The sequence below is a fragment of the Lepidochelys olivacea genome, assembly GCF_965140295.1.
Source record: "Lepidochelys olivacea isolate rLepOli2 genome assembly, chromosome: 13".
NCBI lineage: Eukaryota > Metazoa > Chordata > Testudines > Cheloniidae > Lepidochelys > Lepidochelys olivacea.
This window is the reverse complement of record NC_140423.1, coordinates 12,637,002-12,654,037: the sequence shown is the minus strand read 5'-3', so window position 1 is coordinate 12,654,037 and position 17,036 is coordinate 12,637,002. Positions and strand designations below refer to the sequence as shown.

General features: G+C 39.2%; 1 protein-coding gene across 1 annotated transcript in view; it reads right to left on the bottom strand.

The window, feature by feature from the left end:
• The window catches only part of BMP7 (bone morphogenetic protein 7), a 57,895-nt gene extending 48,134 nt beyond the window's left edge, over positions 1-9,761 (bottom strand). Inside the window, exon 1 of the mRNA XM_084645738.1 lies at positions 8,975-9,761. Coding sequence (XP_084501864.1) covers positions 8,975-9,428 — 454 coding nt within the window. The 5' untranslated portion in view covers positions 9,429-9,761. The remainder of the gene's footprint in view (positions 1-8,974) is intronic.
• Between the last annotated feature and the right edge of the window lie 7,275 nt (positions 9,762-17,036).

Genomic DNA, 17,036 nt, shown 5'->3' with positions numbered 1-17,036 from the left:
GGGCAGAATCAGCAAAACTCAAAATCTGAACATTGAAAATTCACAGCTCTTCTATTTTCAAAACAAGACAGAGTTTTTACTCAGCATAAAATTTAATTCAGCGTGACAACAAAAGAATCTAACTTGGAAGCAGTTCCAGGAAGATAAAGATGGTAAAGAATAACATGTGACCTCAGAGATGCAACAGAAACTTAATACGCTATGGATAGAATTTTTTCAGACAGTTTGGAAATAGTTGAAGGTAATTTATGAGAAGACTTGAGTGACAAAGCACATTACTTGAAGTGCCTTTCCTTCACTAGGCACTTTCTAAATTCTTTCTGTTTCATTTCTTTACTCTCAGGAGACTTTTAAATCCACTGAACCAAAACAACACTTTGTTTGTTGGTATAGTGCAACACTGGCACAGATGGTAGAACACTGCACCTGTTCCAATAAAATGGGAAATTTGTAAGATACAAAACCATAGCACTCATTAACAGAAGTGTACTGAAACATGGACAGTTTGTACTTTTTGAATACCTTCCTGGAAAGAAAAAAAAAACAACTCTTGTTTTTATCATGTTAAATTTAAAATAAAATAGATGCATTTAATCAAAATTTTAGCTCTTTTTTGTGTAAGAGACAACGTATGTTAAAGTAAATATGAGTACCTCTGACTTAATTAAAAAAAAAAGCAAATAATTTGGTTTAGGTACTCCTATTTTTAAAACAAAAACCCTTTCTTGGTATTTTTAATCAAACTGACAATCTAAATATACAAATTCTGTCATCCTTATTCATGCTGAGCAGTATCTCACTGGCTAGTCTCAGAGAAATAAATGGGGCTACTCAAGGAGTAAGGTATTATTATTGCAAGTACAGGTGACAGAATCTGTATCATAATAATCAGATAACAAAAATGTCAGTTTTAAGCTGCCAATAAATACATAAAAGCATGCCGGCAATAATTGCATCCACAAAATCATTCTTGATAGCTATCAGCGAAATTCACTATTTAAGGATTATCTTTGGCGCACAAGTAATATGCTGTATAACATTTGACAGAAAAAAAAACTGGATCCTAAATGAGAAGGAACATTAATTGATCGCTAAACAAAATATAAATCACTTCAAACATTTCTCCCGATGATCGGTTGCTATTGTGCAACAACCCATACATCTCTCTCACACTCACACTCTATCTCTCACTCTCTCTCTCTACAGAATGTCATGAAAATTCCTAAGTATCATTTAATTTTGGCAGCTCTGCACTGTAAAGCCATTTATATAAAACTGTGGTTGGCAGCTCTCACTCTTCCATGGGAACAAATTAACATTGGCATTCCAAACACAGGAAAGTAAGGAAATTAGAAACACAGTTTATATTTGGCCAGCACTTTGAAATACTGTACCATGCTACTGATGTCAATTAATGAAAAGCAGAATTTTGCGGAGAGGGTCTGGTTTTGAGACATATTAACACACGTTAAATATGCTTGCACAGGAACTAGATTGTAAGCATCTTGGTTCCAAAACAATAAAGCAATTACACTAAAACTTGTAGTCTCAGAGTTGCCATTAATTCAATCCACTCAATCTGGATCTCTAACGGATTTTCACTGCACTCAAAATGTAGCTAACACAAATGTTTAAAAGAATGAGAATGTTACTCTGGGGCCCAATTCTGTATTCTTACTCACAGGCATTCTTGTAGAAGTCAATAGACCTGATTCTGATCTCAGTGCAAATCTGGAGTAACTCTACTTAAATTAATGGAGTTTCACTAATTTTTACACCAATGTAAATCAGATCAGCATTATATCCTGAATACTGTGCTGAAGCTCTATCCATGAGAGTATGGGCTTCAGAAATAACCACCTGAATTTTCATAAATATGTCGCAAAATGCTGTAGCTCACGAAAGCTTATGCTCAAATAAATTGGTTAGTCTCTAAGGTGCCACAAGTACTCCTTTTCTTTTTGCGAATACAGACTAACACAGCTGTTACTCTGAAACCCATAAATATGTCAAGATACATTTTTTTTTTTTTTTTTTTTTTTAGGAAAAATAAAGCCTCTTGTTTTTACACTTATCCAAAAAAAATCTAGGTGGCAGATAATCTGATGGCATAACTCTATTGACTTCAATGGAGTTATGCCAACAGAGAATTTGGCTCTACAATCTTTACACCACATTGTTTATTTGTCCTGAGGTTCAGATATTTTGATACCAGTAATCTTTCATCACTGAGGGTTCTCCATATGAAACATGTCTTGCTTTAAAATATATCACATTTTTGTCAAACAAAATATTTTGCTAAATTCTGCTTGTTACAAAGACAGGAATTCAAAGACAGGAAAGACAGTAGTTCAACAACCTGGATTCAAATAATCATGATAAGCAGTGACTAATAGGACCTGGTTCATGTTTTGATTATTTGCAGTAAGGGAAACCTTTTCTCTAAACAACTAATTTCTAAGATTAGGAAAGAAAACTATTTGAAGCCCCAAAATAAAATACCGTGTTCTGATTATTTCTGTATAGGGTTGCTTGACCAGATTCAGAATTCAGTTATCCTGGTGTAAATCTGGCCAGAAATCTACTCCTAGGCCCCAATCATATAAACATTTGTGCTTGTCCTTAGCTTTATCCATGTGAGTTGTCCCATTGAGTAGTCCCACTGACTTCAGATGTTTACAAGATCAGAACCTTAGTTCTGAAACTAACTTTTAAACATACAGTCCACTAATTGCTTTTAAAAGGTGATACTTTTTACAATTAATAACTTAAATATGTATTTTTATCTAACTGAATATTTTGACTCTGGCTTGGAAGAAGTTGACTGTATTTGGTAGGGAATTAAAAATACTATGTCCTCCTAATGATGTATATCACCAGATAACCTCTCTGTCTGGCCACTATTAATATTTCCTTAACTTATTCAGTCACTCAGATGACTTCATCCATCATCTCAGTATTTCACTGGTATTCATCAGCTTAGAATAACTTAGATATGTAAAACCAAATGTGTTACATTTTAACCACATATTAGCAGTTTCTATATAAATATTAGCATTTCTTCACTTAGTCCAAGGATAGAAACCATATTAGCACTACCAACATATTTGATTTAACCTAACTAAAAACAGAGGCTCTTGCAATTTAATATATTGATTTTACCACTGGGACTTAAATCTTTTATAATAAGTGTACACAGCTGCACCACTCACCCTCTGCCACTTTTAAGGCTAATCCCCACATTCCTCCTGACAATAACATGACAGGATCCACACATCCTTGTATTAGCCTTAACCCCGGTGACACTGCCAGAATGTATTAAACTAAAACATAGCAATGTTCTATTTAAAAGAAGCCTGTCAACAGCCCTGACTAGGCTTTAATAGTTAATCTTTTTTTTTAATTAATGTTTCCAATCATTTGTGCAACCTTCCCAACCCACAAAATTGTTCCAAACTGTACTCAAGCTTATTTACAAAAGAAAACTTATAGCTTGATTTTCATGATGTATGCTAACAGGCTGTTAAACTTAGTCTGAAGAGAGAATGGTAGAGACAATTCTCACACAAGCAAAAGTGTGTGTGGGGGGGGGGGGTTCTAAGAGACGGGCAGCATATCCTAAAACAATGGTTTATAATACAGTGTTTGGCACTTCTATAAAGCAAGGCACTGTAGTCCTTACTTGAGGGGAAAAAAACAACCACCTCTCACTGTGGGATCGCAAGATCTGGTCCTCGGGGCTTGTTTTCTTCAAATTACCTTACCTTACATCGTGGCTGTTTTAAACTACAGGTCCTGTGAAGGGCTTCAGCTCCCAGGGATACTATGCATGGGAGCAATGAAGAGAGTATGCTGCTGTGGCCAAAGTTACATCCTTTGACAAGGAGCAGACAGAATGGACCAGCCCTCCAGTCCCATCCATGCCGGCTTGCCAATGTAGCCATTGGAAGAGCAAGGACTGGGATTGTGACTTTGTCCTGCACAGAAGTACAAGGGAATGAGAGGCCTTCATGTTCCCTTTCCTACCCACTTCACGGAGTCAGCTACAGTCTGTACCCTAAATAATGAGTCAGTCTGCGCAACTCCCGTGTGAGGCAGTTAACTAACTGCTAGTCTCATTTCCCATTTTACAGACAAGGAAGCTAGAATGAAATTCAGTGTTTTCCTGCAGGATTGGTCTTTACATTCCAAGAATACTGGATAGCTCCTTGATACACAGACACAATATTTCATTATTTTTGTTTGAGGTCATTTGCTACAAACTTTTCCCCATAAGGTAATTCCATACCACCTAAGCATTGGCAGATCCATACTGTCTGAAACTATCACAGGGCATACCTGTTCAGGCTTGAGAACTGTAATAGGACTAGAGGGCAGCGGTGGAGGGGAGGGGGAATCTGATGGTTTGGCCTAATATATGGACCAAATCATCTGATCATGAGCAGACATTCAGGACCAAGATTTAATCTGCTTTGTTTCAAGTGGGAGATACGCGAAGATCAAAAGTTCAAATCCAGGTCAAATATCCTTGAAAATCTTTGATTTATATAAGCAGGAAAATGAGGTTTAAAAGAAGTGATTGTGAAAGGGTTACTAAAAACACAGCTGTACACGTACTTTTATATCTAAGACTCTCTAAAGCAAAACCGTGTGACATCTATATTAACCTTTGGCTGTACACCAGTGAAGGCCTGTAGTGAGCTGGAATGCAAGGCAGCCCCTTCCAAATTTTAACACAAGCCAGGTTACAGCTGCAAATGCCTGCAGCCCGTGCTCACTTTATAAAGTATTCCCCAAAGGAAATTTTTTAACTGTTATAGAATCTTTTTCTAATACCCTACAGTGTTAAAGCCTGTTATTAAAGGGCAAAGAGATGGTTCTCTATGCCAAACACTTGTCAACAAAAAGGATAGCCAGATGGTATGAAATAAAATGAAACTTAGGGGCTCTTCAGCTTCTTGATTCACATTAACAAAAGCCACTTTTACACGCTTCTTCCAAGAATGACTAATTTTCTGTTTTTTTATCTCATTTTTTCAAGGATTAAACAATTTTGCCCATTTTATAATCAGCTATGAGACAAATTAACTGATTGCACATCACTCATGCTGAGTCTTTAAAAAAAAAGTCAAGGAAGGACTATTTACTAAGTCAAGACTATAACATAAATACAATCCAATTATTTTTAGAAAAAAAGCTCTCTGCAGCCTAGGAGATGTTTTCTCATTAGTTTCTGTTTATGAATTTTAAAATTAAGGTTTCAGAGTAACAGCCGTGTTAGTCTGTATTCGCAAAAAGAAAAGGAGTACTTGTGGCACCTTAGAGACTAACCAATTTATTTGAGCATAAGCTTTCTTGAGCTACAGCTCACTTCATTGGATGCATACTGTTGAAAGTATAGAAGATCTTTTCATACACACAAACCATGAAAAAATGGGTGTTTACCACTACAAAAGGTTTTCTCTCCCCCCACCCCACTCTCCAAACACTTTTTCTTTTAAATGAAATCCAGAGGAATAAAATTTATAGTAATACCGTTAGAAGTCTGGTCATTATTTATTTGAATTAGGTATTCAGACCTATGTGGCCTAATTCTGCTTTTGTTTACATCCAAGCCTATTCCCGACACAGCCCCATTCCTCATCAGTCTTACTACCGGTGTAACTGAGAACAGAACTGGCCCTTGAGTTAACTGGATCTAGCGCTATATCTAGTTAATTATCAAGCTATTCTAATAATGCTACTTGCTCAATGTAAACCTAGCTTGTTTCAAGCTATCCTTGAAATAAGGCACCTGTATTCTGATTCCTAACCACTAAAGTCAAATGTAAACTCTTTGAGCAAATTCAGCCCTGATTTAACTCCACAGAAGTCAATGAATTTATCTCCTCTTTCATATCTTGTAATTTATTATCATATGTAAAGCCTTTTAAGCCCAACAAAAACTGTCTTTCTAGATGGATGGAGAAACATGTTCAAAGAGAGAAAGTATATCAGTAGACTAACCTTTGGAAGTCACACAGATCTGCAATAACATAGCTTGTTTACTGAAGCTTAGATTTAGTAATGACTTCTCTACTTACTCTCACTTCCCTCATTACTAAGATGCACATTTTATTATGCTGTGACACTTCCCCATTGTGCTGGCTTTAGAATGTAATCAAACCCTACCTGTGAAATACAATGCCCACAGAGTATCTCTTACAAAACTAGGACACAGTTTAATACAGACTGCATTTAGCAATTCAGCTCTGATTTAAATGGAATCATTGTAGAAAGCTTTAAAAAAAATCAGTCTACAATAGATCTAATTTTCACTGTATGTCATAGAAAACTGTTCATACTAAAGCAGGTGTTGTGTTTGACTATAAATGTGAGCTAGTAGCTAGTCTAATTCATTAAGAAGTCCATAAACAAGCCAGGCTTTGTCCGATACAGATGAAAGAACTATGACTATAATGGGATGAAAGGTGTGCACAGTGATGAAGAAAGCTATTGCAGATCTATGTCCTTTTTAAACTTGTCCTGGCATGCACTGTTGACAGGGGAACAAAACAGTACAGATAAACCTCTCAAAAGTGCCTTGTTGGTAATAATTCCACCTGTCTATATAAAACCATTGACTATTGCCTACCTTCTGACTAATGACTGGCCATCCTGACAGCAATTAAATAAAACTATAATGGACCATTTTGCTTGAAGAATACTTTTATGCTTTCTAAACTAACTACAAAAGCCAAGGGTTGTGATGGAGTGCACAATAATCTTAATGTTACATTGTAACTTCTGTTTACATATATTCAATCGCTCTGATGTGTTCTGTGATACTCTTATAGAACAGGAGCTATCCAAAAATTGTTCTATATTGTATAATAAGTTGACTAATTTCACTATAATTACACTTTGGGCTAAAATGTTTGTGTGCAATATAATTTACTTTAAGGCCTGAATCTTAATATGTTTTTATACAAAACTTCCAGGGACTTCCAAGATGACCTTTCCTTACATAATGAGTATGAGACTGGGTTCCTAGAGCTTTACTTATGAAAGCTATATTGAAAGTAACTTTGCTTTTTATAAAGGATATAATTATTCTCCTGGAGATAACTGTTTCTTTATCTGGAGTTGACTCATATTAATTATTATCCCTTTCATAAAATCCTACTTTTACAATATAAAAAGAAAAGTGTGAATTTTAGTTTCATTATTTCAACATCTTTTGTTTTCTGTTAGAGCTTATTGAGTGTCCCTGCATTCTCAGCCTTAGGCTGTACTTTATACTTAAAACTAAGGTACCAGCAAGCACAGTGTTAACATGATCTCTTCTCTTTAAAATCTAATATTTGACCACCAACTGTAATTTTGGATGTTCAAATATTTGTTTTTAAAATGTATGATTGATGCTTGGTTTAAATATCTAAAAGAGATTAGACAAGCATTACAATTCTAAATGGAACCTATTATCACTTTCAAAAAAGTGGAGACCCTGGTCAAACGTAGCTCATAGAGCCCTCCTGTGAGGCTCATGGTATTTAATATGGATGTGTGACTCATGGAAACTGGAAGTCCAGCATACAATACTCCATCTCCAGGTATCACCAAGATTGCAATGGAATGGTAACTGTATATAATCATAACTATTCAACTGTGTGGCATAGAACTTATACTGCTACTAGTGATTCTCCTTTAGGTCAAGTGCCAGGAGAAGGATAATGGTTCAATTTCTGTTGCCACCATGAAGTTCTAGGTGGCCATGGTGTGAAACACAGTGACAACCGTTAAGTCCTAAACAATGATGGATTTTTTTACAGTATTAAAGATAAGGGTGCTGTACCAGTTTATGTATTTTTATGCATCAGGTGTATCCCTCTTGCATCTCATTAAGGCAAAGTTTGAGTTGATCCTGTTTTGAAACTACGGTTCAGATTTGGTCTTGAAATTGTAGGCACCCAATCTGTACATTCAGTGGTTTCAGAGCCACACGTGATGAGTGCTAAAACTGGATACAGCAAACTCCGACCTATAATTATATATTTAAAATAGAACGCTGGCCCTGACAGTGTTTTACTCAAATCCAGAGCAGTTAGTCCAAAAGGCCATACAATCTACAGCAGACAAACAGAACTCAGCTTGGACCACGACATCCACTTAGAGGCCTAGTGCATTGTGCACAGCGTGACAACTTTCAGGTCATTTGCATAAACCCATCCACATGTGCTTGTGAAAGAAGGCAAATTAGCTGCCTAAAACTGCGGTCAATAGAAAGAGCTGCAGGAGTAAATAAGGATTTACCACTGAATCCCTTTCAGCCAATTAAGAAAACAGACTCTCAGTAGCTTGGCCCTTTCCATTTACTTAATGCTGTCTTCCCCACTTCACTGGGCTCTATCCATTTACAGCAGCACTGGTGCAATTGTGATCCTGTACATGCCTCCAAGCCCAGTGCTTTGAACTAAGCGGCAGCTTATGGGCTTGTGCTGGTTTTGCATCTTCTTTGGAGGTTCAATATGCAGGCCAGACCCGTTCTTGCAAAGACCCACCCCAGAGACCCCCAGCTCTGGGACAGGGAAAATAACCAGGAGGAGGAAGAATTGGGCATGGGGGGTGAGAGCTGATTCAGCACAACAAATGAGCTTGTAAAAATCCTAACGATGTGAAATAGAGACTGAGCCCCGCCCAGCTGAATTTCAATATTACTGCCATTTACATATCACATAAAAAAGTAGCTTTTCCTCTGGCTACTTATTTTCCCTGCCCTACCATCGGAGCCACCTGCCACTAGGGCCACCTGTGCCCACCATTAGAGACACTTGGCCCTATCAGAGACACTTGTGCCATCAGATTCTTGTCCTCCTTTTGCTCATAAAAGAGATCTGCCCCATCTCTCCCAATCTCAGGCTCTCCTTCCCCCTCAAAAAAAAAAAAAAAAAAAATCTCATCCCAGAGCTCCCCGGGACTGGGGTTAGAGACTCACCCAGATTCACGAAGCTCATAACCATGTCTGCCTCAGTGAGGAAGTTGCTGTCCTGTAGGCTGGCCAGGGGTGGCCCCTGCGTGCTGAAGATGGGCTTGTAAGGGTAGGAGAATCCCTCTCCTTCCTCCCCTGCTGCTCCTGCCGTCTCCTCCTCCACCGACATAGCATTGTAGAGATCCAGCATGAACATGGGGGCAGAGTTCTGCTTGCCGTGCAGATGGGGCCGGGGTCGGTGGGGCAAACCCAGGATGGAGAGGATCTCCCGCTGAATCTCCCGGCGCTCCTGGCTCCGCAGCCTCCTGTGGATGAAACTCGAGTGCACCTCATTGTCCAAGGTGAAATCAGCCAGGATGCAGCGCAGCCACAAGAAGGGAGCAGCAGCCCACAGGACCAGCAGCCAGGAGGCAGGCTGCCTGAGCCACACCACATGCATCTCTCTCCTCTCCTCCTTCATGCAGCTCCCTGTGGAGGGGAGATAAAGAGATCCAGTGCGCTGGGGAGCAGGAATAAATACTTTACCATTAAAGCCAGCTCGTGCCTGCCCCACAAAGTTCTGATCACTTGGGTTGAGAGGGGAGATCCAGCTTCAGTGCACTCATGATAAAAGTCTGGCTCTGGGGGAGGTTGTGTAGTTTGTAAAATCCATGTGATATGAAAGAGATAAATGGAAAAGATAAATCCTGAGTGTTGCTTTCCACCCTCTCCTTTAGGGTCTGATCTCTTTCTCTCTCTTTCTCTTCACTTCTCACAAGCTGTCTAAGTACTGTTTGAAATGCTGCTTTGCAGACAGCACTGGCAGCAGGAGGTTGTATCTTGTGGGAGGAGCAGGCAGCAAAACTCAACACACACACTCTCTCTCTCTCCCCCTCTCCCTCCCTCTCTCTCCAAACTGCTTAGAAAAGAAAATCCATGTTACTGCCTAGAGCAGAAACATCTGATCAGGTTGCTTTTCAGGATGTTTATGGAAGCTGCTGGATTGGAAAAAAGGGTGAGCCATTTCTAAGTAGTTAAATTAATGTAAACATGATTAAAGAGAAAGCACCCCAGGGGGAAGGGGTGGTTTATGTACAGGGAAAGGGGGGGGCAATCCTTTGAGACAATTTGTATATATATAATAACACTGTCCAGAAAGGGAAAAACAATAAATGCATACATTTAAAATTTAATGACAGAAATATAATAGGCAGAGAGACTAGGGTCACTTTTTCCACAGGCAAGTGGGGAGCAGGGGGAGTTAATAAGGAAGTGTCACGGAAGACTGGGGGACTATTGGATGATAGAGAAACTTTAAAATTAATAACAATAACATTTACATGATTTTGAACCATCAGCTTCTGCACATTGCTAGTTTATGTCACTATATTTTCTTACTACTCTCCTGTCACCCCTTCCCATTCTATTGTCTATGACACTCACTTGTTGAATCTTGACTTAAACTGGATTATCAAGTGTTAAAAGCAGGGAGCCGTGACTGTCTTTTACTACCTATCAGTACAACCTCTAGCACATTGGGGCCCATGATTGGGCCCTTTGGGATCTACTGTGATATAAAAAAAAATAATAATAGTTAGTCACCAACTTTAACTACTGCTTCCCAACAGTTACTTGAAAAGAGAGGAGTGAAAATAATTCACAGTATATGCTGACTTTCAAATTCACTCTTGGGAAGAAAGGGGGAATGAAGAAAGTGGGTCAGTTGCACTCATTTTGACAGTAAATGCCTTTCATGTTTCTTGATGAGTCTATCATACACAAAAGTCTCAATACTTATCCTCAACACTACACGTTCGTCATCTACAAACACTTATATAGCTCTGTGTATTTAAAGCATCATATAAGTAGTAACTAGCTATTTCGCATCAGAGGCCTGTGAGAAGGGGATGGCCTGAATAGAAGAGGAAACTGCGGCATATAGATTCATAGATACTAAGGTCAGAAGGGACCATTATGATCATCTAGTCAGACCTTCTGCACAACGCAGGCCACAGAATCTCACCCACCCACTCCTGTGAAAAACCTCTCACCTACATCTTAGCTACTGAAGTCCTCAAATCGTGGTTTAAAGACTTCAAGGAGCAGAGAATCCTCCAGCAAGTGACCCATGCCCCATGCTACAGAGGAAGGCGAAAAACCTCCAGGGCCTCTTCCAATCTGCCCTGCAGGAAAAATTCCTTCCCGACCCCAAATATGGCGATCAGCTAAACCCTGAGCATATGGGCAAGATTCACCAGCCAGATACTACAGAAAATTCTTTCCTGGGTAACTCAGATCCCACCCCATCTAACATCCCATCACAGGCCATTAGGCCTATGTACCATGAATATTTAAAGATCAATTAATTACCAAAATCATGTTATCCCATCATACCATCTCCTCCATAAACTTATTGAGTTTAATCTTAAAGCCAGATAGGTCTTTTGCCCCCACTGCTTCCCTTGGAAGGCTATTCTAGAACTTCACTCCTCTGATGGTTAGAAACCTTCATCTAATTTCAAGTCTAAACTTCCCAATGACCAGTTTATATCCATTTGTTCTTGTGTCCACATTGGTACTGAGCTTAAATAATTGACGTAAATCACCCCAATGTCACCTAGTGAGTAAGTGATGCGATAGAGCCAGAATTAAGATTCCTAACTCCTAGCGCTGTGCTCATTCCTCTGGACCATGTTGCTTCTCAAAACTCCTAAATCAATGAGTTTTGGGTGCCCAATGGAGGCAACAAGAATGAGCTCTCAAAATCTTGTATACTACCTGAGAAGCACTGCCAACCAGCTGTCAAGCAATGGGAAGGAGTGGGTAATTTACATAAAGCTTGTTTCTTGCTTCTGATCTTCCAGAGTCCCTTCACTTTGACTTAACTCTGTGATTTCAACTGCCTGTAATACAACACACAACTTTATTTTGTGTAACAACGTTTATACAGATCTTGGGCTTGATCCCAAGAAGTGCTGAGTACCCACCTCTGAAAATGAGGCCCTTTCTGTGTGAAAATGCTTGCCAAATATATAACTGAAATAGATTTGACAGTGATTTTTTTCCCTTCATTTTGTTTCCTTTGTGCATTTGACAGCACCATGTCACTTCCACTGTTTCTCTTATATAGCCAGTTGGTTCCCATCTTCTTTGTGTGTGGGTCTTTCACTCAGCAACAGGGAAAGAAAAACATCTTAAAAATGGGAAAACATGATAGTCAAACCATCAAAATTGGCAAAGAGGACTCAAGAATTTGCTCCAACCCCTCACACAGAGACAAACACCTACAAGATCTCTATCAAGCATTCTTACAACTACAATACCCACCTGCTGAAGTGAAGAAACAGATTGACAGAGCCAGAAGAGTACCCAGAAGTTACCTACTACAGGACAGGCCCAACAAAGAAAATAACAGAATGCCACTAGCCATCACCTTCAGCCCCCAACTAAAACCTCTCCAACGCATCATCAAGGGATCTACAACCTATCCTGAAGGACGACCCATCACTCTCACAGATCTTGGGAGACAGGCCAGTCTTTGCTTACAGACAGCCCCTCAACCTGAAGCAAATACTCACTAGCAACCACACACCATGCAACAAAAACACTAACCCAGGAACCTATCCTTGCAACAAAGCCCACTGCCAACTGTGTCCACATATCTATTCAGGGGACACCATCATAGGGCCTAATCACATCAGCCACACTATCAGAGGCTCATTCACGTGCACATCTACCACTGTGATATACGCCATTATGTGCCAGCAATGCCCCTCTGCCATGTACATTGGCCAAACTGGACAGTCTCTACGTAAAAAAATAAATGGACACAAATCAGAGGTCATTTATTTCTCTTTGTTTTCTCTTTGTTTTCTCTTGGTTTTTCCTATATATTCAGCTGGTTAGGTTACCTATTTTTGACTTTAAGCAAGTGTATCAGTTTAATATTGGATATGTCCTTTCTTGAGGGGTGGGGAACATTGGGGATATATGCTGCACTTGCATGGGAACAAATCAGATGATTTAATGAGTTCATTAATTAAATTATATAATTGTATTGCTTTCTTCTATGGTCCTATTCTTCATTTCCTGTCTAAACTGCAAAGCAACACAGAGATTGAGAATGAAGTAGAGAGATGACGTTGTGGACAAGCAACTGGGCTTTTATGAAAGGGGATTATTATAAGAGTCAGGTTCAGAGTAGCAGCCGTGTTAGTCTGTATTCGCAAAAAGAAAAGGAGTACTTTGTGGCACCTTAGAGACTAACCAATTTATTTGAGCATAAGCTTTCATGAGCTACAGCTCACTTCATCGGATGCATAAGAATCAGTGAACCAAACTCTTTCTTTGAAGCAGCTGCGGGTAATGCCTCCACACGCTTCCCTCCCCTCCACACATCCTCCCAAAATGTTTCGTTTGTGGTTGTAAACTAGTAAGTACAATACAATACAATAGATGCATGACACATATATATAATAGTCCACATGCCACTGCTTCTTTACCTATTACTCATGATGCTAGGGGGATTCTTTGTGAGTGTGGGTTGGGAAAGGGAATCTATTAGCAAAAAGAAAAGGAGTACTTGTGGCACCTTAGAGACTAACCAATTTATTAGAGCATAAGCTTTCGTGAGCTACAGCTCACTTCATCAGATGCATATCGTGGAAACTGCAGCAGGCTTTATATATACACAGAGAATATGAACCAATAACTCCTCCCACCCCACTGTCCTGCTGGTAATAGCTTATCTAAAGTGATCATCAGGTGGGCCATTTCCAGCACAAATCCAGGTTTTCTCACCCTCCACCCCCCCACGCAAATTCACTCTCCTGCTGGTGATAGCCCATCCAAAGTGACAACTGATGGGCTATCACCAGCAGGAGAGTGAATTTGCGTGGGGGGGTGGAGGGTGAGAAAACCTGGATTTGTGCTGGAAATGGCCCACCTGATGATCACTTTAGATAAGCTATTACCAGCAGGACAGTGGGGTGGGAGGAGTTATTGGTTCATATTCTCTGTGTATATATAAAGCCTGCTGCAGTTTCCACGATATGCATCTGATGAAGTGAGCTGTAGCTCACGAAAGCTTATGCTCTAATAAATTGGTTAGTCTCTAAGGTGCCACAAGTACTCCTTTTCTTTTTGCGAATACAGACTAACACGGCTGTTACTCTGGAATCTATTAGAGAATTCTACTCACATCACATGCCTAATCCCTCATTGACATCAGTGGGGTTATGGGTTATAAACAAGAGCAGAATTTGTCCTGTATGTGCAATAAAGGATAATTCTGTATAGACTGAAATGGGCTCAAACTTCAATATTAGGATCCAGTTTTGGGTTTCAAACACTCACCAATCTATATAGATTATAGTCTGAACCATCATTATTATGGATTCCATCTTTTTTCCCCCATCATACATTGCATACTGTTTAAACTCATTTCATCTGCTCCCTGCAAGCTATCTCTCAAGCACTGCAGGCATATTGCTGGAAATATTGGCAGCCCATATCATCATCCTCTTTCTCCTCCTTCTTCCCAGGTCAATTAAAAAACCAGTTTTTCCTCTTACTGCTCTCTTCTCCCTTTCTCCTCCTCCTTGTTAGAGAGGGAGAGCTGAATGCTCATGACGAAGCAATACCTGCATGTTAGCAGTTGTTGTTTCAGATCATTTCTTTAGATAAAAAAAAATTCCAACTGATTGCCTCTTTCTTGAGGGTTACATGTTACCAGATTAGCTACTTTTTGGTTTCATCATGAATTGAATGTTTTTATCTGTTTTCTGTATTAGCTACAGCTCTTCTTGTTTGTGCAGGTAACTGCACACTCTTAATGGGTGGAAGAGACAACTTTAGAAATAAAGGGCCCTATTTTAAAAAAAATTAGGCACCCAAAATGCACATGCAATTGCATGTGCCTAGTCTGCATGCACTATTGCCATGGTCATAAATGCAAATTGGGCAAATACCTGCCAATGGCTCATTCTGGTCATTTTCGTGCAAAGTTCCCCTAAATAAAGTAACTACGCTCAGATTAGGCAAACAGTTTCATGCCTAACTTGTTTAGAGATCAGGCCCAAAATATATTATTTTCCTTCCTCCTATTTTTCTAAATCAAGTTCAAGCTCCATATCCTTCCAGTTCGATGCCCTCCTCCTAACCATTTCTATTTCCTACCCATTTTCCTATTCTGAGCTTTGCACCTTCCCACCTCTTATGCCTGGAACAAATTCCTCTTCCTAAACACTGGTTTCAGAGTAACAGCCGTGTTAGTCTGTATTCGCAAAAAGAAAAGGAGTACTTGTGGCACCTTAGAGACTAACCAGTTTATTTGAGCATGAGCTTTCGTGAGCTACAGCTCACTTCATCATCAACACTGAGCATCTTTTCTTTCTTCCTCCAAATGCTTCTACTAAAATAAATGTCTTTTGGGAATCTTGGCTGATAGTATCATCGGGATCCTCTGCACATCTTTGAGTGTGGACTGTTTCCCTTTCCTGGTCCCTCCATTCATGTGATTCAGATTCTAACAATAAAAAAAAGCATTGTTTTTATCAGATTATATAAACAGCTTGAATATTGCATTACACCACTTTGGATTATACTTATCAAAGTTTCTATTCATTCCCCTTAACACCATTATCACAAATGTATTCCTCAACATGAAAGTAATCACATTATGGATAAGCCACACGTTAGCACTGTTCCAAGAATTTGAACTAATCTGGTTCTGGACTGTGCTAATCACGTTATACTAATTAAGCCATAGCTCTTGTTGCCCCAGGCTCTACTCATCAGAGAAGATACAGTGATGGAAGGGGTGCACACAGGTTTGAAGGGGACTGTTACTCCTGTGGGAAAGCTTTGTAATAATTTTTAAAAAGAAATAATTTTGGAACAGCAGGGACCTATGAATTCTAAAATTCAAATGGTATCATGGGACTGAATCCTGAGAAGTGCTGAATGCTTGAATAAGGCAACTAAATTTTAACCTAAATTTATAAAGTTGGTCTAGATCTTCATAGACTTCCCTGGGATTACTGTTGATTTACACCAGACACTAGATGTAGACCATTTTAGGATCAAGCCCATGTACTAAAATATATATCGTTGTTCTTATAAGCTAACCACAATAATATATTTTTAAACAGAATTTACTAGACAACCACTTTAATGTCCAGATTTCCCAAAGAAGCTTCTACAGTTTATTCTCTAATTTTGCACTCTCAAATTATTGCATGAACACTGTTTTGGAGGTAATTTTTTGGCATAATGAAGGAAATTGTCTTTAGGGGCAAAAATATGCTCTGTGCATCTGAAACCTAAGGTTCACACTTGTGAAAAAAATGTGGAGGCAACACTGCTATATGCCGAATTATAGGTGCGGTCTTTTAATCTGTGTTGTGATCCCTTCAACAATTTGACTCTGAAAATCTCTGCTTCATCATGCATTTTTATAGTCAACTGCAATCTTTTCATCCTACTCTTCATCATCAGGCTGTCAAGATTCCTGTTTGTTAATTACTCCTTTTAGTTATATTGAAGTCATTTTATATTTTTTGAAAAAATTCTTTTAGTCATTTACACTTTGTAATCACTGCAAAAGTAGTAATTATATTTTTACAGTCAGTTATGTGCAGGTTTCCTTTGAAATCTGACTTTTGTTCTCAGGAGTTTACAGCAATAACTGGCTTTAACATGCAACATACAGCGGGACAAATATTGAATGCCTTCACTTTTGCTCTTTAGGCTGGTGCAAAATAATACCTCAAAAGAACCATTATTTTGTGCCTTTATTCTGACTGGTGCTTGCATAACCCCTGCACAGCTGCTGCACAAACTACTTGTGCCACAAGCATTAGTAACCTGAGCGGGGAGGTTGCATGGAAAATTCGGGTATGTAAGCAAAACCATATGGATCATGTCCCCGAACTGTACAACCCTCTGTTACTAGAGCTAGGGAACTGTGGAGGTTGTGGACTTTGAGGGTTTTTGGGGAGGCAAGGTTAGGTGCAATAGTTGTACTCCAAAGTTTCTCTTCTGGCTGAGGCTTATCTTGCTCATGCATATGAGTAAGCAAAAGCCAGAA